The 27,780-nt window shown below is 37.9% G+C and overlaps 1 protein-coding gene across 1 annotated transcript; it reads left to right on the top strand.

Annotated features, from left to right (window-relative positions):
• Positions 1 to 4,551: 4,551 nt before the first annotated feature.
• Positions 4,552 to 27,780, top strand: LOC5501978 (ran-binding protein 9). Its single transcript, XM_032370253.2, has 12 exons — positions 4,552 to 4,760; positions 7,638 to 7,749; positions 8,604 to 8,656; positions 11,003 to 11,170; positions 11,374 to 11,396; positions 17,027 to 17,128; positions 17,831 to 17,913; positions 19,316 to 19,428; positions 20,294 to 20,692; positions 23,278 to 23,429; positions 24,303 to 24,414; positions 26,209 to 27,780. Exons 1-12 carry the CDS (start codon positions 4,598 to 4,600, stop codon positions 26,337 to 26,339), a joined length of 1,611 nt encoding a protein of 536 aa, XP_032226144.2. The 5' UTR covers positions 4,552 to 4,597; the 3' UTR covers positions 26,340 to 27,780.

Below are 27,780 nucleotides of genomic sequence, written 5' to 3' on the forward strand. Positions count from 1 at the left end.
GACCGCAGCTTCCCGGGTTCGATTCCCACTGAGGGCGCTATTTTTTTTACTACTCAAGACGTCAATGGTGGTGAGAAGGTACTTGTACCCGTCGTTGTCCTTATGGAACGCTTGCATGTCACACAAGTCCGCCTGCCACTGCTCATCCATGCCTTGGACCACCACCACACGTTGCCGGGGGTAGGTCCTCCGTGCGGGGACGTGGAGGTTGAAGGTGGCTTGCGAACGTAGTCAAACTGTGGCCAAACTGTCGCGGGCAGTGAAGAACTCTTTACGTAGCTCAGGCTCGGACCCTTCCCCGCAAACGTCTTCCCCCGCACTGCCCGCGCCAGTTTGGCCACAACCCCCAGACTCCCCGCACTCCGCGGGTTGTAGTAGGTCCCGAAGAATATGATGAAATTTAAAACTAACGGAAGACACTTAAATCTCCTAAAGATTAAAAGTTTTCGATAAAGGCAAAGAAAGTTACGTAAAGTCATACTACATTTAAAGTAATTTACGTTAACAATCAATATATACTTAAAGTTGCTACTGACTATAAGAGCCCCACTTAAATGTAACATAAATTCTTTATTTTGTCTAGATTAAACACGGCAAAAAAAAGTCGAGTTTGCACCTAGCGCAGACATATGGAATATTAGGAGAATACGCGGAATATTCCATGTCAGCGCGCGTCTTCCCCGAGAGAATATTCCGTGTCTTACACGTCTTACACGGGTAGAAGGGAGCGATAACGTATATCCGCACCTCTTCCTACCTATGATTATTAGGCGCTTACTGAAGTATTCGCCGGGTCTTCCGCTAGTATTTGCAAGCGTAAGCGCGTGTCTTCTGCAGTGTAGACAAGGTGATTACATGCGCATACCTAAATATTCCCCTGGTTTTCCTAAAGGTGAATATTTGCGTTTACTGAAGTATTCGCCGCCTCTTCCACTTGCTATTCGCTAGCGTAAGCGCGTGTCTTCCGCAGTACAGACAAGGTGATTATATGTGCATATCTAAATATTCCCCTGGTTTTCCTATGGGTGATTATTTGCGTTTACTAGAGTATTCGCCGTGTTTTCAGCTAGTATTCGCTAGCGTAAGCGCGTGTCTTCCGCAGTACAGACAAGGTGATTATATGTGCATATCTAAATATTCCCCTGGTTTTCCTATGGGTGATTATTTGCGTTTACTAGAGTATTCGCCGTGTTTTCAGCTAGTATTCGCTAGCGTAAGCGCGTGTCTTCCGCAGTACAGACAAGGTGATTATATGTGCATATCTAAATATTCCCCTGGTTTTCCTATGGGTGATTATTTGCGTTTATTAGAGTATTCGCCGTGTTTTCAGCTAGTATTCACTAGCGTAAGCGCGTTTCTTCCGCAGTGCAGACAAGGTGGTTACATGCGCATATCTAAATATTCCCCTGGTTTTCCTAAAGGTGATTATTTGCGCTTACTCGAGTGTTCGTCGCGTCTTTCGCTGGTATTCGCTGACGCAAACTCGTGTCCGTCGGGCAAACGTGGTGATAATTTGCGTTTGGAGACTAAAACTTTGGACATAATATTCATGTCAAAAATAGTTTATCAACAATTTTTTTTTACATGTAAGTCAGTGAAATGTAAAATACAAGTGCATAATGGCTTCAGAATAACAATTTCCCATAACATAACTATATTAGCATGTTAGAACTTAGAACTTAGAACTATTTACTCCCTCCCGAAATTAGTGAAACCTATTAGGGAGTAAATAGTTCTAAGTTCTAAGTTCTAACATGCTAATATAGTTAGTAGTAGATGGGTTGCTAAGCCAGTGATAAAAAACATAAATACGTTCTATAGCTAATTTCGCGTTACATCAATAATCAGCACTTAGAAAAAAAATTATAAGCCTGTGCAACAATTGTAGTATTCAAAGTGTAGTATGTAGTCAAGCCAGAACACAAGGGAACAATGAATTTGGGGTGTATTAGTGATGAATACGCTAAAGGGTTTTCCAGTGGTTTATGAACCATTCTATTAGAATTTTATCTAAAGAACAGATTTATTGTGTTTTTAAGGTGACAAGGGTTCCATGGTTTATAATTTGTTTATGAAATTCAAACCAAGACTTGTTGCGCTATTTTTAATCCATCGAATCCTAAAAAGCCAGAAACCACAGTTACAAAAATATAGCTGTTTCAATGCCGAATTTGGCATTTTATTGAAAGCCCCATTTTCGATAAAACTATACTTTTTAGTATATATCTATGGAAGAGTGGTCTCACATGCAAGTTCGACGGCGCTTGCACGTAATTTTGATATATCAAAATATTTTGAGTACATCGATATCAACGCTTTCAAATAAAAGGCATATACATTTGGCAATTTGCTTGTTTTCAATATCTAAACAGCTATTTTTAGTCCATAGTATTTGGCTTTTCAGGGTTCGAAAGAATTATCAAACCTGTGTTAAAACAAGTTCGTATCAGCGCGGCTATAATAGTATTCTTTTCTAAACAAACTTCAAACAATTGAGCTCATACCACCTTAAAATAATTTTAGAATCTTGAAACGAAGAAGCAAACGCATGGGTCGGAGAGAAAAAAAAAAGAACAGGCCGTGCACAGCTGAGGAAAAGGACAAATGAAAGATTTGTGTCCTCTAAGAGTTTGTTTCTAACTGTTCACTGTGGCACATATCTGTTATTTCGCGTCTGTTACAGAGAGGTGTGTTAAAAAACAAACACGGTACAAATAGGAAGAAAGCTCTGCTAGCAGGGTTGAGGGCCTAGACACTTAAAGCTATCCAGGCGCAGGCATGACAAATAATAATTACTAATTTTACACTTACAGATTATCTATTGTGATTGGTTCTGATTAATAATCACCACAAACATCATACTGTAGTCCTTGTAGTCCCTTTTCCTGTAGAAAAAAAGACAGGAAAAAATAATAGAGATTATTTACATTTATTTACTATTTTTATTTAAAAACAAAGAAAAACAAAACAAGAGCAACACATTAGACAGCAAAAGTGATAAAAGTTCATTTTTATCCAGCCTAGTTTTTATATAGAGTGTTAAACCAGTAGCGTGTCAGCTGCTGATAAATAGCTTGGTATCGCACTACCGAAGCCTCGAACGAATATAAATCATAACAGAATAAGTTTGTTTTCTTCGCTGTTATCCAAAGAAATTAAAGGTTATTGGCTTATCTCCTTATAAATAAATAGCTTGGTTAAATGGTATTGAAAGTTTAATAATTTAGTTTGTTAGGACATTGTTTCAACCGCTGTTATGGAAGCTTTACCTTCTGAATATCCCAGAGGCTTTACCCCTCTGAATATCCTGACCCACAAAATATATTCTTAACTCGCCATTAACTTTATTATATGCATTCCACTGTATCTGCGTCTTGAAGACGGTTAACCGTCGACAAACTAAGGCCGCCAAAATTTTGAAATGAAATAATCCGCTGGCCCCTGTACCGCTTTTGCTATCAGTAAAATATTGGCGAATAAACGCGGAAGACTTGGGAATATTCCAGATCTTACACTGTAGAATATTCGAGAAGACGCGGTGTCCACCTCATGTCCTTCAACCGGGGAAGACTTGCGGAAAACACGAGTTTACACCCGTGTATTATTAGGGGAAGACATGTATCAGGCGCCAAACCTTTCAAAATTCATTTTCGCACAATAGTATCAATTTGCAAATCATATGCCAAACTATCCGTGCAACTATCAAATAATCATTGCAAGTATACAAATTCAGTTCAAGTAAAGATTCCGTGAGTTTACAAATTACAAAGTTGATGCGTTCGTTGGAACGTTCAAGGCAAATTATTGTAACAAAATTTAGCTATGTCTCAACTTCAAGGTGAAATATATTGTCAACTTTTTAGGAACTGTTAGATAGCAGGGCCAGGGGGGTTGCAATACAAAAAAGAACCTAACAAGGGGACTTTGTAAATAAAAAATTCCCTTCCCCAGGGTGAAATCATTGAAATGGTTTCCCCAAATTTACAATCCCCATGGTGTCCCCGGGGGCCGGCCCCTCGGGCAAGCCGCTGACAGGTGCATTATCGCTGGCCCTCTCTGTTCGGTGATCGGGCGCTATCTTGTATTTAAAGCCGCGTGGTTCCTGGGGACGAGCGCAAAAACGTTATACAATTATCACCAGCCTCATTGTGCTCGTTTAAAGTTATGGAGAGTGAAACCTGGCTCCGTTTGTCTCATGCTATGCAATGGACACTACAAGTGTGGAGTAAGAAGACTCCCTAGAGATTTAAAGCCGCATTGTCACTAGTTTACTTCCGGTCGATTACGTAACAATATCCGATTATTTTTAACGGAAACGCGAAAAATATTTCAAAATATTGAAAGCACTGTGTCTATTGGAAGTTTCTTTGAGGATGTGATTGAAAATTAAGAGCGGATGGCCTGTTAAATATCTCGGATTCTAATAGATTCTTTTGTCTTTTAACGGTTGAGGTTTCCGTCGGACCTCCGGAAGTAAACTGGTGACAATGCGGCTTGCAGAATTAAAATTGCGGGGCTCCTGTGGTATGAAATATCCCATTGCGCTTAGCGCGCCCATGACGCAGACCCTTGGGTCTCGGGTTCAATACAATCCAAGATGGCGGGGTCTTCGACAGAGACGAGTTCTCAACTCGACCAAATTTCCCTGCTTTACCCCAAGGTCGACGAGACGGAAACCCCACTACCGCGGTCTTGGAGTCCGAAAGACAAGTTCACCTTCATCGGGTTGTCTCAAAATAATCTGAGAGTGCACTACAAAGGTAAAATAGTCGAATTGGGCGCACTTTGAAAATAAATTTCTGTCCATATTTTTGACATTTATGACCCGATTTCTGGTCATAAAGCCTATGATGACATGCATAAAACGCAGTTATAGTAATAACAAGGACCCGAGTAAAATTTTAAGTTTAAGAGTCCATTCTTTTTGCCGTAATTAGAGCACATTTTTATGGTTTGAGCAACAGTGTCGTCATGTTTTATCTATCGTCGACTTTGCTTACAAGCCTATTTTCCAATTTATTAAAAAAATCTTCTTTGATGATTGCATGTATATTTTGCGTTATAGATGATTTAGCGATCTTATCTAAAATTGGTAAACTGAAGAAAATGCCGATAAACAGCAATCTTATGAGTAGAATATTTATTAACTCAGCCTTAATTCCCCCTTTTCAATACAAGTTGATATAACCCAGCGAAAATCGGAGCAACTGCAGAATACCCGTCCACAAAGAGTTAACAATGAGACTTCACACCTCGATTTCTATAGAACGAGGCAGTAAATACAAGGAAAATGCAAATAAGTGGACAGGTATTCTGCAGTTTAGCCCGAAAATCAATCATCGGAAATCAATCGATAAATCCATGTCAATCGATAGAAGTTCCTTAATCAGTATTGATTGGTATTGGCCAATCGATGACCAATCTGGACCGACGGCAAAACAATGAAAAAGTTCAAAAGTGTTTGAGGATTATCAAGATTCACACTTCCTGGCCTCGGTAGGATGGTAAAAATTAAAGTAGCTGAAAATGTTTCACAGCTAGTCAAAATCCTTATTTTACTTATTATACTAAGATTGTGGAGGCAAGTTAGATATTCTATTTAACAAATTTCCCATAGTTTTGCATAGTACTGTATGTACTCTAATACACCACGATATTCGTCACCTCATTATTAAAATGTTGTTGAGTCATGAGGAGCAAAGTGCTGGAAACTTTAAGAAATTTGTTTTCTACAACACAAACAACGAAAACAGTATGATGCAAAATCAAAACAGCGTGCGCTCGTTTGAAATGGCATGTTTTCTAGTGTGTATGCAAACAGTGTTTGCAATGCGCGCAGATCAATCAAAATTGAAAAAAAAATTCATCTCTTTTGCATCAAGTGAACCTGCAAGGATTGTGTGACTGACGAATCCCGCGGTATGTCCTCTGATTTACCATAGCTAACAACAAATCAGAAAGCGAGATTACAAGCAAATGTTGTAGACTTGATTTTGATGTGCCAGCAAGTGATGGCTAACATCTGTCTTTACTTTGCACATTTTAGCAAGCTATTTTGGGCTTTCAAATGCTGATTTTGCATTCCTTTGTGTATTTGTTTACCTTTTCGAGTGTTTTATAGCACAAGTAGATGCAAAAAAGTTGCACAACATCGGAAGTGATGTCACAGACAAGCCTGTGTGACCATTGATCCAGCCGTTAGTGGGCCAATGATGCCTATCGATGACTGGAAATCCAGCCTATACATAATGCAGCTTAGGCAGAAAAGCTGTGTCAAGACACGAACACATCATGTAACATAACATATTTTATTTGCATCCCCATAAAACATTAATAGTATTGCAACAAACGGACAACAATGATAAAATATAACAAGTTTATACGGATTAACAAAATGATCCTGCTTCAAGGAAGTCTCTAGCCTAGCAATTTTTTTTGTTGACATACGGTATCAAGCCACCCTAAGCCCTATTATCAATTAACTTCAAACTTGGGTTATTTGCCAGACCCCGCAAACGAGCATTCTTTGTTTTGCACAAGTAGATTGCATACACATTCCATGTCTAATGGCTTCTCGAATCACACAACATTCTTGCGCCAAAAAAATGATAGAATTATATGCTTTCTTGTAGCCACATGTTATTGTACAGTACATAGTAGTCACACGTGCTGATACTAGTATCATATTTCTAAGCTGAATCTGCTGTCTCAGGAATAAGCCAAGAGAAGAAAGTGAAAAGGGCGACAGAACAACTAAGCCGACCTTCATTTTATCTTATTCAGTTTTTTATGCAGGAATGTCATTTTTTAATTCATTTTTTCTTCCACATATTGCACCTTACTAACCTGTATAGGGGGACCACAAAGAATTGCTGGGGACAGGGTATACTTGTACAGTAACTCACACTCACAGTTGTAAAGTTCCTGGAGGAATCTGTATCTATACTGATAACTTCAGTTAAGACTTAAAGTTTTTTAACATTTTAAGCATGGATTCTGCGTGGATTCTGAGCCAACTCAGCCCACGCACCTTTGTGGGTTCAGTATCATTTAATACTGTATCTTGTAATGGATGTTTGTGTAAACAATTAGTAAACATTTATTTTTCATTAAGTTGCAGTGTTGTTGAACTCATTATCTTCTTGGAAAAACAGTATATAAGATTCTCCTTTTCCTATATTATTATCAAGTTCACGAAATCCACTTGGGTACCAATCAAAACAGACGAGAATGTAAGAAAGGTCATACTAAACTATATTCATAAAGTTTATAAATTCTTAGAAAAGGTAAAGCATGAGATCGTTTTATCACAAGCTGGGACAGACGTGTATACATTCTGTTGTGCACTTGATAAAGCTTTTTTTGTAAATTGTAGAACTAGTTTACAGAATAAAATAAAAGTTAAGTCATACATGTTTCATACAGTATGTCTCATAAGGAAATATAGAATACTGTTTGGTGTATATTTGCTTATAAACTCTAAAACAGCACACACCCAGAAAGCTTTTTTACTTGAACTAGAGTTTGACTATATTATATATTTGTGATTGTTTTTGTTTTACCATGCAGGTTAAGGATATCTGTTAGGTCCAAGTTTATCAGTATGTACTTGAACATTCTTTATATTTTTTCTGCAGGTGTTGGTAAGACCCATAAGGATGCTGCATCTGTCCGGGCCACATACCACATCCCAGCTGCATGCGGCTTGTACTACTTTGAAGTCAGGATAGTCAGCAAGGGCCGAGATGGGTAAGCATTTGCAACATAACATTTCCCAGCCAAATTTAGCTTGTATAGTATGTACTTCTTTGAAGTCAAATGCTAGTGAGTGGAAACAATTTTTACTTTCGCAACACAGTGGAAAATAGTGTGATAAGAAAAGCCATTTAAGTGTATGTAAATGCGCGAGGCTCAAAGTGCGTGTTTGCCCTAAGTAACAACTTTACAAAAGACTCGTCCAAAAACACTGGCATATCTGAGACAAGAATTAGGATGTTTGCCCAGTAATCAGCCCTCAGTCCTTCTTGTCTTTGTACAGCTATCTCTCTACTCTTAAATTTGATATAATTTGATATAAAATTTGATATAAAAATTTTTCAAGTACACTCCAAAGACTAAAATTACAGATATCATGTAAAGTTTAAGTTGTAATGGATCGAGGATAGAGCAAATTCAGAGCCTGTGCTTCTGTAGGTGATGTCAGCTATCTTACATAGCTAAAGCCAAAGTAGGATTTTTTTCTAAGATTGACTACAGCTCAATTAGCTCTTCCTTGTTCCTGAACCTTCAAGTTCCCCAATGTTCTTCCTGTACGAATTGTGCATCTATGCTACCGAATTTTAAGAACATCGCCACAGTGTCCACTTTGACATTCCCAAGTAAAACCACACTTCATCAATAGAAAAGCCTAGAAAAAATCTCATCCAAATAACCAGCTACCTAAGATCCTAGTACTAAGTAGCGAGCATTTTTGGCACTGTTTGGATAACACTGTTAATTTCTCCCATGGTGCCCCTTGGTTTACAACTCACACATTTGTGAAAACCTAAGTGCAAGCTTTTTTGAAATAGGTGTATACAGTATGTATCGTTTATTCATTTCAGCTATATGGGCGTTGGTCTCTCTGCACAAGGTGTCAACATGAACCGATTGCCAGGTATCATTGGAAACACTAAAGTACATATGCACACTAAACAGGAAAATACTGTCTAGATAATCTTTAAACCATTCTGCAGCTAAATATTTTAGGCTTTAGAACTAGCACTTTTTTTACATTTGTCATCTTAATCACTTAACCTAAAAGTGCTTTTTCCAACCCATGTTATAGTTACATATGAGATCTGTCAAAGGTTGTTTATGGACTGACCATTTGATATCTAACAAAAATGTACTGTACTTTTATTTCTGCTGTTTAACATTTTAAGTGGTCAGTAGAGTTGCTAGATCTCTTTTTCCAGGAGTGTTTTTTTGGGGAGGGGAAGTTTAAGTTGCTTGGTTTTATTTATACAGACCTTTCAGATTCAAATTACTAGTTTCTTTTAAACTTTAGCTGTGCCCCATAATTTTAACCACATTTTAGCATATAAAAAGTGTCACTCTTCGCCATACTAGTGCTCCTTTGCAGTACCTTTACAGTACCACGCTTGTGGTATTATCAGAACCATGCGCCGAGTACATGGTTCTATCTGAGTGGGGCGATAGTTCCCAGTGTGATTGAGCAACTGTACCCTGGGGCGATCGTTCCTGATACTAGGTAAGTAAAAACTGGGATGTTGGAATGTCAGGACAATGATACCTGTTCTCTCTGAAGACCTCCAGGATATCAGCTATGCCAGGAAAACAGCAGTCATCAACGACAAGCTCAAGAGACTGAATGTTGACATCGCCTCCCTGCATGAAACATGGCTAGCCATGGGCAGGCCGCATTTATCAACCTTACCGAGGCCTTTGACTGTGTCAATAGAGAAGGCCTCTTCAAGGCTTTACGAAAGATCAGCTGTCTCCCAAACTGCACAGCTTAATCAATTCCTTCCACGTCAGTATGAAAGGAACTGTGCAGTTCAACAGAAATCTCCATGAGCCCTTTGACATCCGCTGCAGGGTTAAACAAGGCTGCTTACTTGGCCCAACCCTCTTTGGGATCTTCTTTTCACTCCTCCTGAGGCACCTATTTGGCATTGCAAATGCACAAGAGGGAATCTGCAGACCAGATCAGGTGGCAGGCTGTTCAATCTTACCCATCTAAAAGTGAGGACAAAGATCTGTAAAGTCCTCATTAGCGACATGCTGTTCACAGATGAGGCCTCAGTTGTGACCAACACCCAGAGTGAACAGCAGCTGCTGATGGATTGATTTGCTCAGGCCTGCAAGGACTTCAGGCCGACTATCAGTCTGAAGAAGACAAATTTCCTAGACCAAACACATCAGCAATACCTCTCATCACCTGTCATCAACGACTATGAGCTTGAGATCGCCCACCAGTTCACCTACCGACAATCTCTTATGTACTTGACGTCGAGATTGACAAGAAGGTCGGAAAGACAGCCTTCACCTGACACTGACTGTGTACAGTGCCTGCGTCCTTAGCACCCTGTTATATAGCAGTGAGTCTTTGACCATGTACGCTCGTCAGGAGAAAAAGCTCTACATCTTGCCAAAGGAGTCAACACACAGATACCTATGCGACTGAGACTGCCACTCTCACATTGGTCTCTACAGCCACAGGAGGCACTGCTCAAATCAAGCGAATCGGTGACATCCATGGTCAGCCATGACCAACAGAGGCCTACTAATACTACTTTCAAATAAATGGCTTCCTGCTATTCTAAAGTCAGTACTAGTATTTTTGCACATTCGTAAAATCTTTGATGAAGTGATGGAAATATTCCTTTTTCTAAAATAACTCTACCAATTTTTATTAGAAGTATTTGTCAAATAAACGATTTCTAACTATTGTAAAGTATTTGCTAGCGTTTTCATGCATTCGTATAAACTTTGATAAAGTAATCGAAAAAATTCATTTTCTCAAGTAATTCAAACATTGCTTATTACAAGTCTTTGTCAAATAAATGGCTTCCCGCTATTAACTATTTGCTAACAGTTGACACATAATCGTAAAAACTTAGATGAAGCAATAGAAATTGTTTACTCAAATAATTATCCTGTGTTTTTATTACAAATCTTTGTCAAATAAATGGATTCCTGCTGTCAAAAAGACGTCAAAAGCATTTGAAATATTCCTAAAATAACACCCTCCCTTACAGTTTTTATTACAAGTCCAGTGCTAACTTCACTCAGTGGAGTTATTGAGTAAAGTTTGTAACTTGTTGAGTGACCCAAATTGAATATCAGTTAGCCCTGAATCAATTTCCCATTCACCAAGTTTTACTAGTTTGGATCTGTTCACGAACAGTGTTCGTAAATTTCACAAACACTGTTGTGTGAGCAGTGTGCATATGTTCAAGAGCAGTACTGTATAAACAACTGTGTATATTTATCTTAGGCTGGGAGAAGAACTCCTATGGTTACCATGGTGATGATGGACATTCCTTCTGCTCATCTGGGACGGGTAAACCATATGGTCCCACCTTTACAACAGGTGATGTAATAGGGTGTGGTCTTAACCTCATCGATAACACCTGTTTCTACACCAAGAATGGCGTCAATCTAGGTATGTACAGATACAAGAGTGGCCCAAGAGTGTTACCAGTGCAGGATGTAAAAGACAAAATTCAGTCATTCAAACAAATATTTACCATGAAAACCCTTATTATAAAAGTTGCATTTTTTGTGTATTTGCTTTGTTTTATAAGTAAAAATGCTTTCTTTGTATTGAACCATTTGATTTCTAATATTTTTATTCTTTATATACAGGAATAGCATTTAGGGATTTACCTGTAAGTACAGTACCTTCTTAAATGAAAACTACAATGAACAGTACAATACATATGAACAGTACAGTATAACAGTACAATATCATCTTAAGATACTAGCACCGGCTATTTTTGGGTATTCTGGGCTTGTTATGGCTTGAACTGCCATTGAATTGATCAAAACTGACTACAGATATAGAAAGAATAGTTATTAACCCATTGACTCCTGGCTATTTTTGAGCTGAATTTACAAAAAACAGACTGAAAACAGATACCTCCCCCCCTATTCTGAGTTTTATACAGCCCGTCAAAAGTCAAACACAGCTGCACCTAGTCAGAGGTATCCAAGCTTTCCAACAGTGCTTTGCGGTCCCCCCTTTTAATCCCTCATCGTTGTGCTGAGGCCAGCACAAGTTGATGGTTGCTTGTATTTTCATCAAAAATACAGCTATGAGCATATTAGGAGAGTGTCTCAGGACATCATGAAGTCTTTTGGGGCATAATTGAGTGCTTTGCTTATGGATATTTGCAAGCAAAGGTGGATTCATGATGATTTTTTCTTGTTTAGCTTTGCCTGGATAAGAAAATAATTTTCTAATAAATCACCACAGCTCTCCTATATGCTGTCTTTTCTGAAACCAAATTGATTCCAAAATTGTTTGCACTGCTATTCTGGGTCTGTATGACCTGGAATTGATTTGTTTGGCTTCGGGGTGAAAAGACTTATAAAAAACCATCTGACTTTGGGGAGAGGAGTGTTGACTGGCCCTCCCCTCGTGAATTTTTCCCTGGATCTCCCAGAACGCTTTTCAATCCGTAAAGGCATCTTCGTGGTTTTACAAGCCTTCAAGGAGTGGACATTGTGTTTTGAGGCCATGGAAATGAACCTGGAGGATCAGAATAAAGGTATCTACTTGTGTCTTGAGCTGTGTTTGCTGATCTCTCTCCCTTGTGTTGTATTTTGAGCGTTTTATTGAGAGGGGTGATCTGCTTTTCTTTCCTTGTTCGGTTTGAAATTTGTCAAAGAACCTGTGCTATTGGCTTAAGAGTAGTTGCCAACACCTTGGTTGGATGCATATCTTCAAGACCATTTATCCCTTAGACCGATGCCTGAGTATCTTCATCTTGTTGTGTTTAGTTTGCATTTATGAATTTTTTGGGTTGTGGGTACTTCCCAAAGCCGGTACAGGCCAGTTGAGGGGTCAACATGTTTACCAACACACCCTAAAAAATTATGCTTGCCTCACTGCCTGAGAACAATGCCTTTTTCGCAAGCTTAGGTGCATACAACAGTGTAAGCAAATTCTGCTTGATAGACAAACAAGCCTCCATTTAATTATGGCTGATACTCTAACAGGTAATTCTTATGTTAAAACCATTGGGGAAACCACAGGGAGCCCAAATTCTATAAAGTATTTGCCTTTATAAATTCAAAGCAGCAGTGTCAACCCACTCTTGATATTTTTCCTGTATATTCACTGTCAAAGTAATCTTATCACAAAACCTTGCCTGAATCTGATGTTTTCTTGGGCATTTTTTTCTAAAAAAGCTATGCATATCATCCCTATCAATGAGTCCAGTCATGTACAAGTAAAAAAAAATTCTATTTTCTAGGTTAAAGATATTCACTTGCTAGAAATGGCAGATATGTGATCACTGGTGTATCTCACAGCACAAGTCTAAAAAGGCCTAGTTATTTTGATTAAAATCTAGGGGTGGTGGATTAACCCATTGACTCCTGGCTATTTTTGAGCTGAATCTACAAAAAACAGACTGAAAACAGATACCTCCCCCCCTATTCTGAGTTTTATACAGCCCGTCAAAAGTCAAACACAGCTGCACCTAGTCAGAGGTATCCAAGCTTTCCAACAGTGCTTTGCGGTCCCCCCTTTTAATCCCTCATCGTTGTGCTGAGGCCAGCACAAGTTGATGGTTGCTTGTATTTTCATCAAAAATACAGCTATGAGCATATTAGGAGAGTGTCTCAGGACATCATGAAGTCTTTTGGGGCATAATTGAGTGCTTTGCTTATGGATATTTGCAAGCAAAGGTGGATTCATGATGATTTTTTCTTGTTTGGCTTTGCCTGGATAAGAAAATAATTTTCTAATGAATCACCACAGCTCTCCTATATGCTGTCTTTTCTGAAACCAAATTGATTCCAAAATTGTTTGCACTGCTATTCTGGGTCTGTATGACCTGGAATTGATTTGTTTGGCTTCGGGGTGAAAAGACTTATAAAAAACCATCTGACTTTGGGGAGAGGAGTGTTGACTGGCCCTCCCCCCGTGAATTTTTCCCTGGATCTCCCAGAACGCTTTTCAATCCGTAAAGGCATCTTCGTGGTTTTACAAGCCTTCAAGGAGTGGACATTGTGTTTTGAGGCCATGGAAATGAACCTGGAGGATCAGAATAAAGGTATCTATTTGTGTCTTGAGCTGTGTTTGCTGATCTCTCTCCCTTGTGTTGTATTTTGAGCGTTTTATTGAGAGGGGTGATCTGCTTTTCTTTCCTTGTTCGGTTTGAAATTTGTCAAAGAACCTGTGCTATTGGCTTAAGAGTAGTTGCCAACACCTTGGTTGGATGCATATCTTCAAGACAATTTATCCCTTAGACCGATGCCTGAGTATCTTCATCTCGTTGTGTTTAGTTTGCATTTATGAATTTTTTGGGTTGTGGGTACTTCCCAAAGCCGGTACAGGCCGGTTGAGGGGTCAATGTGTTAAAGATCAGTTTGGAAAAGGGTTGTTGATGAGATTGACAGCTGAAGGTGTTAATTGAGTCAAAATATCAGAAAATATCATGCATTTGTATTGTGGAATCTTGGAAAAAACTCTTTCTGTTTCTTTCTTATCAGCTCTACTACACACATAGCAAGTTCTATCGCAAAGCCATTTTTGTTCTTGGAGCAAAATGTGTTTGACCTTTCCTGTATAGAAAATATGATAAATTTGCAAAAAAAAAAAAATGTAATCGCTCAACGAAACAGGGTTTCAAAACTCTTTACTTTTTTACCTCAATGCCCCTAGCAGTTACTGCAAATTTTGGCTCAAATACTTTATTTATCCTGTAGGTATACACTGAAGAATATAGTTTGAATCCCCATAATTCAATTATTTTGCCTAAGAAGCATGCATTTTGCACAAAATTCCAAGCTAGCATCACCTCCAGTGTATTTTATTTAAAATACCGCTGGCTTTTGCTCCAAAAGTTGCCCTTTGCCCTCCCCAGAAGGGAAATTCTGTGTGCAAACGTATTCAAATTAGGGATGCGTGATATATGAGCCCTAATTAATTTGACCTTTTGAACAGCATGTCACCAAATCATTTCAGTGCAAAATTAAATAAATACAATACCCTTCCAAGTTTTTTTTTTACATTCTTCTTGTCTATTTTGAGCTATTGAATGTATAACTTGGTCCACATCCGACTTTTAGTACTAAGTAAACTTACATTTTGATGTTGTACAAGCATGACCTTATCTAAGAATTGACAGATGTGCAAAGCTATTAATGATTCACATCCACAAAAACATCTGTATATTTTACTTGCTTCTTGAGTGAGAACTTTTTGATGTAAAGAAAAATAAATAGCAGATATGAAAAATAGATGGTTATCCAAAACCACTTGAGTAGTTTTTTTTTTAATCGAACACCATCATTTTTTGCCGGTGCAAGTACCCACCAGAATACTGAATAAGATTCACCAAAACAGTACAATATACAAAACACCTCAGTAATCAAACCAGAATAATGAATAAGATTCATCAAAAACAGTACAATTTACAAAACAGCTCAGTAATCAAACCAGAATACCGAATAAGATTTACCAAAACAGTACAATATACAAAACACCTCAGTAATCAAACCAGAATACTGAATACTGTAAGATTCACCAAAACAGTACAATATAAAAAAACCCTGAGTAATTTTAAACCAGAATACTGGCTACAGTATTCAGCTGCTCGATTTCAGGCCAGATAGGCGGGGATTTTGCTGTTGGTCGCCATGGGATCATCCTTGGTAATAGCATACTAGATATATTTAGGCACTGCCTAAAGCGACCTTCACACTAATAGTGCGCTCTACAGATGAGATCGTGCTATATATAAATTCTCTAACTACACACTTTCCACACTTAAAATGCGCTTTACAAATATGATCGTGCTATACACAAATTCTCTAAATTCAAGACACAATTCAGGACATTGGACAAATGTTTTCAGTTTCTATATTACAGTATATACACTAGAGAAATTATTATCAGGAGATACAATCTTTAATCTATTATATATTATATATATCAAAATAATATTTTTTCATCAACCAACCCAGGTTTACGAAATCACTTGGATTTACAAAATATAAAAATGTTAGGTTTGAGCAATTAACAGGCCGGCAAATGATCCATGCCTGCCCCCCAAAAAGCACACTGTAGGCCTGCAAATGATCCTGGCCAGCAAATGACCCCCCACAAAAAAAAAAAAAAACATAGCAGGCCCATAAATTATCCCATAACCATTTGCGGGCCGGTACAGCAATCCTTGTGATTTCAAAACTATTAAATTGTATTTGTATAATTGAAGCATACTGTAAAAAAACACACTCAATAAAAAGGCTTGTAAATTTTTATAATTCATTCATGAGTTATAAACCTTCCAAAAGAGATCAGAACAACACATGCTTCTGATAAATTTCGATAAACAGCTGTCAAACACTACTATATAAGCATTGGACTCAATAAATCTGATTGGGATGTGAAATAGGAAACTAAAAGCTTTAAATTTAGGTGCATGAATCTTTGCCGAAAGTAAAAGGAAAAGATTTCAACCGGGAATAGTCCGTATAAATAACACTAGCAATCAGGCGCATTGTTTGGATGTACGCTTGCCTTAAAACCAATTTCAAATATATATTTTTTAATATTCACATTATACAGGATTTGCCTCTGTTATTTAGTGTGCCAAGTTTAAATCTGATTTTATCCAAAATAGAATAGGAAATACAGGGAACAGAACAGGCAATTTCAGTTATACTTATTGTTTTGATAATCTCTATACTGTGAACAGAACGAACAAAAGCATTCTCCTGATAAAAACATTTGTATTCACCTGAGCCACACTTCTCCATGCCAGATTCAAGAGAGTCCATATTAATTCACCATATTAATTAATTAACCTGTGTCATCTCGACAAGTCCCTCTAAAGTTGAGTCATCGTCTTTTGGTTTCCTATTCAACAACACACCTAATTTGTAATTTTGTGCCAAATGCCATGGTTTCTTGAAGGCTTTTGCCTTTTATAAGTTCACCTTCCATAGGGATCGGAGTTCACCTTAGACGGCTGAACTAACATTCGTTTATTTTCACAGTGTTTTATAGTACTATAACTGTATAAGTTTGTTTAGCAAATGATGAATAAAGAAAATTTAAATATTTTTTTCTGTACTTGCACGCGTTCCCACATTGGCACCTTTCAATTTTCGGCCAATAGAGAGAGAGAGAGAGAGAGAGTAACAGCAGACATCGGAGAAGCACAGGAATCCCATCGTGACCACGAAAGCTTTATCGTATAGCTAGACCACTTTTCTATGACTATGGGGCTTCGCAGGGGCTCCGCTATGACTGGAGCTAATGATTATTTGATGTACTTTTCAGCCAAACCTGTACCCAACAGTAGGGCTTCAAACACCTGGTGAGGTGGTGGATGCTAACTTCGGACAGCTTCCTTTTGTCTATAATATAGAAGAAGAGATGAAGGTACAACAGAAAACTACATTCAACTCTCTGCTAAATTAAACTTTCCCAAGCTCCTCTTGTATCAGCTCTTTTGAAAATAGGCTTGGATACCTTTAAAATTGAAGTTTTCACCTAACTTTGTAATTGTTTTGTTTTGTTTTTCAGGTCTGCTATAAATCATAATATAACCATAATAATACCATATAACCAATAACCATAATATAGATACTTCCAGTATTTAACAGTTGATTACCGATACAGTTTATTATCAGAATAACAGGAACAAATTGAAATAAACTTCTGGAGAATGCAAATCCCCAAAACAATATAATATATACAATTTTTTTTACGCTGGATATCCCTTTTTTACAGAAAAAAAATATTTTTTAACAAAAACAAATATATACAAATGTATATTCCTTCACAGGCGTCCTAGGGGCGGACCATTTGACTTTTGAGGGGGGGGGGATTTTGAAAAGCAAAGCATTTAATGAACACTCCCTTACTGTGTAAATAAGTTAACTGCGTAAAAAAATTAAAATATCATTTACTTGCAGTTTGCAGCCTGACATTCCACTAGCATGTTTCGTGGTTTATGAAATACAACATTACAGTACACTATTTTTTAATAATGTGCAAATAAAAAAGCAGACATTTTTTTCCTTTTTTTCTTTGTTTTATAGTTATCTAAATATTTACACATACTGATTATGTTGTTTCCAGGAAATCAGCATGTTCACTCGTAACACAATAGAGAAATACCCAGTGTGTGACAAAGAAGGCATCTGGCAAACCACTTTACAGAAGTAAGTAGAAGTCAAAGTTTTTGGCTGCTCAACCTCTTCCACTCCGTACAGCACAGCCTCTCCTGCCATTGAAAATTGAGGCAGATCCTGCCACTGTTTTACATTTCAGAGTCACACAAAGCATCCTTTGACATCAGCTCCTGTAATTCAAACAAGTAAATCATCTAATGGGCAATTCCACATGAGAAGTGTAAAAATGCTTTTTTGGAAAAGCAGCTTAGTTTGAAAACAATTGCAATAAATCATAGCTAAAATACTTGAATTTGTCAAAAAACAGAGAATTTAGGCCAGATGATTACTCAGGGAGGTACCCTTGGGTCAAAATGTTTAAAACTTTTATGCAGCTCAAATTGGCACTATGAGTACACCATGTTTTTACACAAAAATAAAAATGAAAATAAAATGGTGATATATGAAAATACTTTTCATTAATATGGAGTTGTTTCATGATAAGCAGTCTCTGTCAAGGTGTGGGGGTGTGATAATTTATATTTTTGTTGTTTTCGTTACGGACGTTACATCAGAAATGGTTACGGACGTTACATCAGAAATGGTTACGGACGTTACATCAGAAAAAACACAGTTTTGTTTTCTTTAAAACCAACTGAACAGGAATCTTCTCATGAGCTCTGGCAATCTTCTGAATTAGTTAGGGGGTGCACAGTATATGCAAAGATATTTTGGCTATGTGTTTATTTTGTAGCTGTAAAAGTGTTACAGACGTTACACAATTAGCGTTACGGACGTTACACAAATAGCGTTACGGATGTTACAATGCATTTGCTTTCACTAAAAAAAGAAGTAATAAATAGTTTTATTGGCTGCAAAGATGCTTCATTTAAGAATGGCTTCAAAGTAACCATAAAATATTATTTATTACATTGTAGGTATTAACCATCATGCTTAAAAATTATTTCATGTGGATGTTAAGGACGGATGTTAATGTAACGGATGTTAATGTAACTGAATGCCAAATTTCTAAGCAATTTAGGTGAAGCTTTATCTCATAACTAACTTTTGTTTTACCACCAAAGATTTGGCTTTAACTAATATATTTTTAAATCACAAGGGGACAAATCACAAAAATTGCCCTCTGAATGTAACTTCCGTAACAAAGAACTGCCCTAATACTTTCAATCAAATATTGAAGTAACTTAACTTTTAATTTAAATCAGGGATATGTTTAAAATGTTATTCTACAGCTTGTCATCAGCTTGTAGTTTAAGCCATGGATAAGCATACTATATGAATGAATAATTGTGTTGGCCGATGTGATTTGCATGGACTGTGTTAACTTTCCCAATCAGTGGAATAAATTTATAGTTTCTTACACTTTTAACAAAATGGTGGCTGACAGAGCCCTTATCCACGAGAGCTTCTCTTACCTGTATTTATTTTACAGGATTGTCTCAACTTATCTAGTCCATCATGGCTACTGCGCAACTGCAGAAGCATTTGACAAAAGCACCGGGCAGTCATGCCCAGAGGATCTTGCTTCTATCAAAAACAGACAAAGTGGGTACACTACTGTATTCGTAGCAAACAGACAAAGTGGGTAAACTACTGTATTTGTAGCAAACAAAGTGGGTACACTACTGTATTTGTAGCAAACAAAGTGGGTAAACTACTGTATTTGTAGCAAACAGACAAAGTGGGTACACTGTATTTGTAGCAAACAGATAAAGTGGGTACACTACTGTATTTGTAGCAAGCAGACAAAGTGGGTACACTACTGTATTTGTAGCAAGCAGACAAAGTGGGTACACTACTGTATTTGTAGCAAACAGACAAAGTGGGTACACTACTGTATTCGTAGCAAACAGACAAAGTGGGTACACTACTGTATTTGTAGCAAACAGACAAAGTGAGTACACTACTGTATTTGTAGCATACAAAGTGGGTAAACTACTGTATTTGTAGCAAACAGACAAAGTGGGTACACTTCTGTATTTATAGCAAACAGACAAAGTTGGTACACTTCTGTATTGGTAGCAAACAGACTAAAAGAGGAACAATACAGTATTTGTAGCAAACAGACAAAGTGGGTGCACTACTGTATTTGTAGCAAAGAGACTGTTTACTTCAAGTCAAAGGTACTTTATTTGTAAAATAGGCTGTTTACCGTATTTGTGGTGGGATAAACAGACGAAATGGGTTGTTTACTGTGCTTTTAAAGCTGTATTACTGTTTTTGTAATGGGATAATATTGGAGCTGCAGCACACAAAAGGGACATGCACGACAAAGCAGGGTCATAGCAGGAGAAGGGGTCCAGAAATCTGTTGTCGTTTTTTCATACAAACACTGTATGGAAAGCATTGATGCCTACGTAGGATAGGTGTGTGATCTTTTCTGGTTGTTATTTATTTTTTTATTTTTCAGGAATACAGAAATTGGTGTTGGCTGGTAGAATAGGGGAAGCAATAGACATGACGCAGACATTGTACCCTGGACTTTTAGAAAGAAACCCCAACTTACTGTTCCTACTCAAATGTCGTAAATTTGTGGAAATGGTTGGTGGACATGATAGTGAGGTACGCCCATCTGCGCACAGCCCTCGGGCCAGCCCCAACGTGAGCCCCACCCATTCCTATGGGGCGGGGTCTGTTAGTAGTGTTGGGATGTCGTCTAATGGGATGGTCAGTAATGGAGTAGATAATGGTGTTGCTGAAGATGAGGATGCACCAATGGAAATGGAGGACGGGGACGAGTCAACCAGTAGTAGTAGTGTCATAAATGGCGATGCGCCTACAGATGAGGTCACCTTAAGTCCAAGGAGGAGTGAGTGATACATACCTACTGTATAATAGGCCATTAAAAACAACTTGTCGGTGCAAAATGGTGATTGGAAAATGGCAGTTCTACCACAAAAAGAAACTTTGGAATTTGATATGTTGTTATCAAATGCAGAAAAAAAACGTGTACTGTACAATCAATACTTGTAAGTCATTCGTTTGGTTCTCGCTATCACCTCAAATACTTACAAATGGAGAGTGCACCTTTTGGTTTTAGAGCTACCATTTTAAAATTTGCCATTCGCTGTTTGCACTGACAACATTTTTAGAAATAGGTACAGTACATATTATACCATAATGATACGAATAAGGGACCTACCATTCTTCCTAGATGAGGTTGAGGTGCTGCGTCTTGCGGGCTCAACCTTTAGAGTTGTGATGACACTGAAACATTTTTTCTACTTCCGTTCGCCGTTCTTTGCCCAGACGTATTTATTTTCTTAAAAAGGTTTAGTCAACCACATTTTGTTATTGGTTTCATTCAAAGTTGGAAGACCAACCATTTGTAGAAATCTCTAAATCAGCCGATGGAAATGGAAGCTTCCTTACGTTTGTCAAAGAGAAGGTGACACAAAATTATCTTTTGCACATTTTGACAAATTGACTAGTTAGTATAGTAGCGTAATATCCCAACAATAATTCCTCCAATTTTCTATACTTGATTTAAACGGAAACCTGATTTTTGATCCTTTTAAAATGAGCAATTTTGGCAAATTTTCGCATGAAACAGGCGACCGAATATCTAATTTGCATATCACTTGTGACGTCAAGAGTTTTACAAGTGGGTGATAAACATTAGACATTCCCATACAAAATAGGACCCCCCTCACCCAAAATACACATATAATTGATCGTGGAGCCGAATCTTCCCCAGAAAACACCTGAGTGTAACCTGAGCAAAGTATCCATAAGGAATCCTGCAGCAATTGGAGCGGTGATTTTTATTAATATATTTTATAAGCTTTTAAACACCATTTGCGCGCGAATCACCCAACTTTTCGGGTGAACACTCCTTTTTCGATCACAATTGTGATCAAAGCAACATTGTAAATAATTGCGAAACGATATAACAAGGCAAAAAGTAACGCATCTATATTTCTACAAATCAGAATGCATATTTTGAAAGCGCATATGCTTTCAAATGATACAGAGAAAAAAATTTTATCATTTTTTGGTCCAATTTATTGCGAGCTGTCACAAGAACAAAACACGCTCTTAGAAGAACATTTTTTACGCACTAAACAATTCACTTAATAATGAAACCAGGGAAGCAAGCTATAAATCATCTACACAAAGAGGTAAAAAAAAGTCAAGATATCAAACTCAAAGACACGACTGAAATCTAGAATCTAAAAAGTAGGTTGAAATGCGAGGACTAAAACTCAACAAAGAGTGAACGGCAAAAACACTCGATTGTATTTAATTCTCTTTTAATAAACAAACAAACAAATGCAGTAGATGGTAATAGCATTGTAATCCCTGAATAGTTCTAATGTTTTTTAAAGAAAAACTGCCATCAAGACTTGGTATATGTGAAAGGGAATGCACAACAATCGCACAAATGTACATTTACTAGCAAAACAAAGCGTACGGTGCGATAAGAAAACTTGCACCCTTCACCGTCTTTTCTTGGCTCTAAAAAAAAGGACTGATTATTGTCGATAATTCGACCGTTCGTTTTGTAGAGAAATATCATTCTTTAAATTAATGAATAAAATCCTGTTGTCAATCGGCGCGGTAAAACAAACTATTTCGCTTTTCCCTTTTGGCAATTTCTTGTACTTTGAGGCTAAATAGTGAATCAGATTATTACAGTTGCATGTGGTTCTTTCAACATTTTTCACCCCGGGGTGCCGTTCGAAGGTGAACTGGTATTTTTGCGAGTTTACTAACTTTAGTGAAGTTGTTCGCCCCGTCTTGGTTTTATGGCCGTTCGCATTCGCACGTGGAAGAAATCGTATGTCTACAACTCAGTTTGCGAATAAAAATGCATTGAAATTAAGTCCAATCCAATAGAACTAATAATCAAATAATCAAACCATTCCTCCTTACCGGTAAAAATTAAGCGTAGTGCTCAAAACAAGCCAAAATAAAATTCATTTGCTTGAATGACCCGATCGACTCGAACTGGTAAACACCCCAAAGATGTCTTTTCATTTCCTTCACTTCATGTTTCGATTAAATCCCTATCTTAGAAAAAAATTATTCTTGGATCCATTGTTTGAACTTTGTAATCATTTTTCTTTACCAAGTCTAGAAAAGCGAGGAAATAGAAAAAATGCAAGAGATATGCTCGTCTTGCTCATCTTTACAAATCTACAATAGCAAGCGAAGTTCGACTGGAACCCTATCAAGTGTGTACAACTCTTGACGTCAGCCAATCAAAAAAAGTCGCCAAGACAAGACATTTTCAAACACGATTACAAAAATTCCTGTAATCAATAAGCGCAAAGGCATTTTTAAAACTAAACATCGATAGCGATATGTATTTTTCGTGTCATGGTCTCTTTAAGAATGACAAAATGGCGGCTGACAAAGACTTCAGTTCCCTTGACTCTTTATTGTCGACAGACTCTCCCGATACCTGCTCCCCACGACAGCATTGTTGTGGAAATCGTGCGACACTAGAAAAGATCTTGACATTCGGTCGCTACCTGCAGACCATGAGCCTTCAATTAAAACAGGAACATGGCCGGAATGAGGCTAACAAGAAAGCCCTAGAGGTAGGTTACAACACGTATAACTCCGTGTAGAATGTCTGTCCTCATCAGCCAGGACACTATTACCAATATATGAATTATTATTATATGCACCATTATTGTTGACGGAAAGCTGCCGAGCAATACTGTTGCTGTTTGGACGCAAATTTAGGTGGTGCTGGCGGGTGTTGAGATAAGTGTAATAGGTGTGCCTTTTCTCTTGTCATGCATCATACGCCAGTAACCCGTGAACTTATTCTGCAAATTCTGGCCATGTGTTGAGGCTGTTTGCATACATTTTTGCTTCAACTCCCGCCAGCAGTCCTGGCTGATACTGGCACTGTCTGCCAGAGGCTGAAAAAAAAATACCTTGAGGAAACGCAAATGAGATTATTATAATATTAATTCTCATCAAACAAACATAGTTGATTTACATATGTGCTCTACATATCTACAGTTTAGTTCTTTGACGTCATTAACACGCATGCGTACAGTAATCAAAATCATCCCACATGGATCTAGTCTAACGTTTTTAAGGTATCACGAGATCAAATACTCTGGTCTTTTGGTGTAGGGTCTATTCCTGCGCTAATTAGGTTGCTGCCTTCTATTTGTTTCCCTGGTGGAAACTAGCAGACAAGCATCTGCATCTGAGTTTATCTCATGCACTGATGTAGAGGGAAACTTAGAAGACAAAAGATTCTTTTGTCTTTTTCTAAATTTCCCTCATTATTAATGCATGAGGGAAATTTAGAACCATCTATTGTTTTCGAGGGAATTTCGCTAGTAATTGTCCCTCAGAAAACAAAAGAATCCGAGGTGATCATGGTATTACAATAAAACAATGTAAAATAGCGTTTTCTTTATTGCATGTCACATAATCTCATTGCATCACAGGAGGCGTTTAGCCTGCTGGCATATAGCGATCCATGGTCTAGTCCAGTGGGGTATCTTCTTGACCCTGTCCAAAGGGAACACATCTGTGCCTCATTAAACAGTGCTATTCTCGGTAAGCCTTAAGTTGACTCCTGAAATGTAACTTACTAGTTTGTAAAATGTTAGATCCTTGCTCTTTGTTTAATATGTGAGTCTCTTTGTCTGTCTCTGTTTAGAGGAGTCTCTGTCTTTTTATGTTTAGAGTGCTGTAATACTGTAAGTGAAACCATTTGTCTGTTTATGTTTACAGGGCTTCTAGAATTACGCGAAAAAAAAAAACTCAAAATTACGCGGGATTCTTTGCTAAATTACGCAGAAAATCAATCATAACGCGCTAAATTACGCGGGATTTTGCAATACATTTTTCTTTAAAAATCAAAATTTTGCGGGATTCTTTACTTAATTAAGCGCTAAATTACACTGAATATCAACTGTTACGCTCAAACTACATTTTGTACCGAAGGAAAGCACGAAATAACGTAGAAGGTTTATTTTTTGCGCGAAAATATCTTAGGCAGGTTTTCATTGGCTCCTAGCCACCAGCCAATTAAAAATATTTTATTATTAGTCATAGGCCTTCGCGGTTTAGCAGAGAACGCCTAGTCATTTTATTAGTTTTCGAAATTCAGTTCGAAATATCGCACTCTTACGAAGAATATCTGTCTTTTTTACGAGAAAAAAGACAGATATTCTTCGTAAGAGTGCGAAGAATATCTTTTGTGTTGGTGGGGTTAGTGTTTACATGTTATATGTATTCTAAATTCAGCCTTCCCATTTGACTTCAAAGTTCTTTGTATAAACAATATGATAGCATAAATAGATCTTATTGTATACTTTGCACTTGCATTAATACAATAAAAATGCCATAACAATGAAAACAATTATACAGTGCTGATATTACAGTATCGTTATGTTTGGTCGTAACAGAAAATATACCCCTGAGAGATAGAACATTGAGAGGGTGATCAAACGATTTTAAGATATGATAACATTAAAGCAAACGCATTTCATTTATGAATTCTTACGGTTACAGCTCTGCTGTGACTTTGTGTTCTATGCCAACCTATGCCCATTCTCCCCCAAAGAGATGATATTTGATGTTTGACTACTAAAATAATATAGATACATGACACTAGACTCTTTATGAAATATATCCTGAAATATTTAAGGATTTTTATATAGCCCTCTCATTTGACCCAAAAATATTTTTGTCTAAACAATATGACGGCATAGAGGTCTTGTTGTTTACTTTGAGCTTACAAGTGAAAAAATGAACACCACAAAGAATGGAAATAATTATTTTGTTTATAAAGATGACTTCTGGTTGTAACAGCCATACTCCTAACAGATAGTACATTGAGGGCAGTCAGCAATTTTTAACCCCAACCCCCATTTACTTTTGTGCCCACCAGGAAGGCTGGTGTTTCTTACCTTTCTTACCCCAATCAGTGTTATAATATGGCATTTACACATTCTTACATATGCTTTTATCATAATTAAGGGGGGCTCAAATGGCAAATTGCACATGCAGTCCATAGGTATCCCAGTTAACCCTACACGCAGGGTCTAATTAGTAATGTAATGCTGAAAGTGAAACTGTCTGTCCATGTTTAGAGTAATGTTATACTGTGAGACTCTTTGTCTGTTTATGTGTAGAGTACTGTGCTACTGTAAGACTGTCTGTTTATGTATAGAGTACTAAAATACTGTAAGACTCTTTGTCTGTCTATGTTTTTAGTACTGTAATACTATGAGACTCTTTGTCTATGTTTAGAGAACTGTGCTACTGTTAGCAAGTCTCTTTGTCTGTTTATGTTTAGAGTACTGTGCTACTGAAAGTAAGACTCTTTGTCTGTCTCTGTTTCAGAGTCGCACCACATGCCTCGGCAGCCCCCGCTGGACCTTGTCCTTGGGCAGGCGCAAGAGTGCCTCAAACTCATGTCTAAGATCGGTCTTGGAGCGTGCGCCTTTGCCACAGTCGAAGAGTTTCTCCAATGATTTTTATTTGTGAATAGCTCTCGTTGTCTTTTCAAGTCTCTACTCGCTTCTCCTCACATGTAGGACATGACACTTCTCACGCTAATGCGCTGCCATACTTCGAGCAAGATACGGTCTCTTGCGACCGCTGTACATAAAGGGATCGGGGTGGGTGAGTAGGTGTAAATTCTTATACATACTAGAGGTAGTTAGGTACATTTCATGCGGATTCGTTAGACAAGAAAAGCACGCGTCTTTTGCAATGAAATGAAAGCCATCCGTGGTAGACAGAGTAACAAAGGGAATAATTTCGTAAGTTAGGGAGAGGGGGAAATAGCGAAAGTAATGGGAAGGAGGGGGCATCCTGCTGGCAGACCTTTTCTTATATTATTGTAAGTTCCCTCTGGCAAAATCCCCTGGGCACCAGTAGGTTTTCGCCCCCAACGCTTTATCCTTTCGCCATTTTTTTTTCCTGCGCTTTCGGGTTTTTGGTGCTAGAGCCTTTGGAGCACAGAGTACGACCTAACGAACCCGTAAAAAAGCATTGACAAGGATTGTACTATTAAGATGAACGCTTTAATTTCTTAATAGAGAGGGAGAGAAAAGTCTGCTAGCAGGGTAAACAAAAAATTATGTCTCAGAATGTCGAAAACCCGAAGCAATTAGTCCTTCCAACACCACGGAGCATGGTATAATACTGCATAAGGTACAAGAAGAAATGCTAAAAGCTTCCAACAATGCTGGCCCTACTTATAGTGCCACGTGCGCTACCTCCAAGACAAAGAAGTTTAGCTAGTTAGTATGCGAGGCTAGTTAGTATGCGAGGATCACCGTTTTGACTTACATAAACTTTAGGACAACTAGGAGAGTTCTGTAGTTTCAAGATGTTCACTAAAATGTTTCTTTGCCGTGTTTGTTGGTTAGGAAAGTTTATTTCAGTCAGATGGTACATTTCTCGCATTCTTTTGGGCTTCACAAAAAACTCAATACGCCAAGGTAGCGTGCGTCGTTCTGTAATACGTGGCTTGTAGCTTGTTGTGCCGCAATTGACAGCTGGGCCAGGTTTCGACTTTGAAATACACCAACTGGGTGTAGGTGTAGAATAAGTAACCAGACTAGATGGTGAGATCATCCATTTATACAAGACATATACGCATACTTACAGAATTTCGCGTAAAGTTCATCTCATAGAGCAAGGTTCGTCATTTGCCACCTGGTGAGAAAGGGGTACTTTTCTACTTCAAATCTATTCGTTATTTTTTTTCCGCATATGAACTTTTATTCTCTTTGTTTTTTGCACAGTCAAGCCCCTATCATCCCCAAATAGGCAAATCCGAAAGGACAAAGCAAAGAAAGCGAGCCTTTGGTTTAACTTACTGGGGTTTTTCACCTTGAGGTTTATTATTGCACGTTTTAGAATCATATACCGAAATGATATTGAAACTAAAGATTCTTGTTAAAA

This window comes from Nematostella vectensis, chromosome 13 (genome assembly GCF_932526225.1).
Source record: "Nematostella vectensis chromosome 13, jaNemVect1.1, whole genome shotgun sequence".
Taxonomy (NCBI): domain Eukaryota; kingdom Metazoa; phylum Cnidaria; class Anthozoa; order Actiniaria; family Edwardsiidae; genus Nematostella; species Nematostella vectensis.

Bases quoted from the DNA above. Each gene is read 5' to 3' on its own strand.
- LOC5501978 (XM_032370253.2), top strand. From the start codon at position 4,598: ATGGCGGGGTCTTCGACAGAGACGAGTTCTCAACTCGACCAAATTTCC. The intron at 17,129-17,830 runs GTACAACAGAAA...TGTTGTTTCCAG, and splicing joins ATATAGAAGAAGAGATGAAG to GAAATCAGCATGTTCACTCG. The intron at 17,914-19,315 runs GTAAGTAGAAGT...TTTATTTTACAG, and splicing joins TGGCAAACCACTTTACAGAA to GATTGTCTCAACTTATCTAG.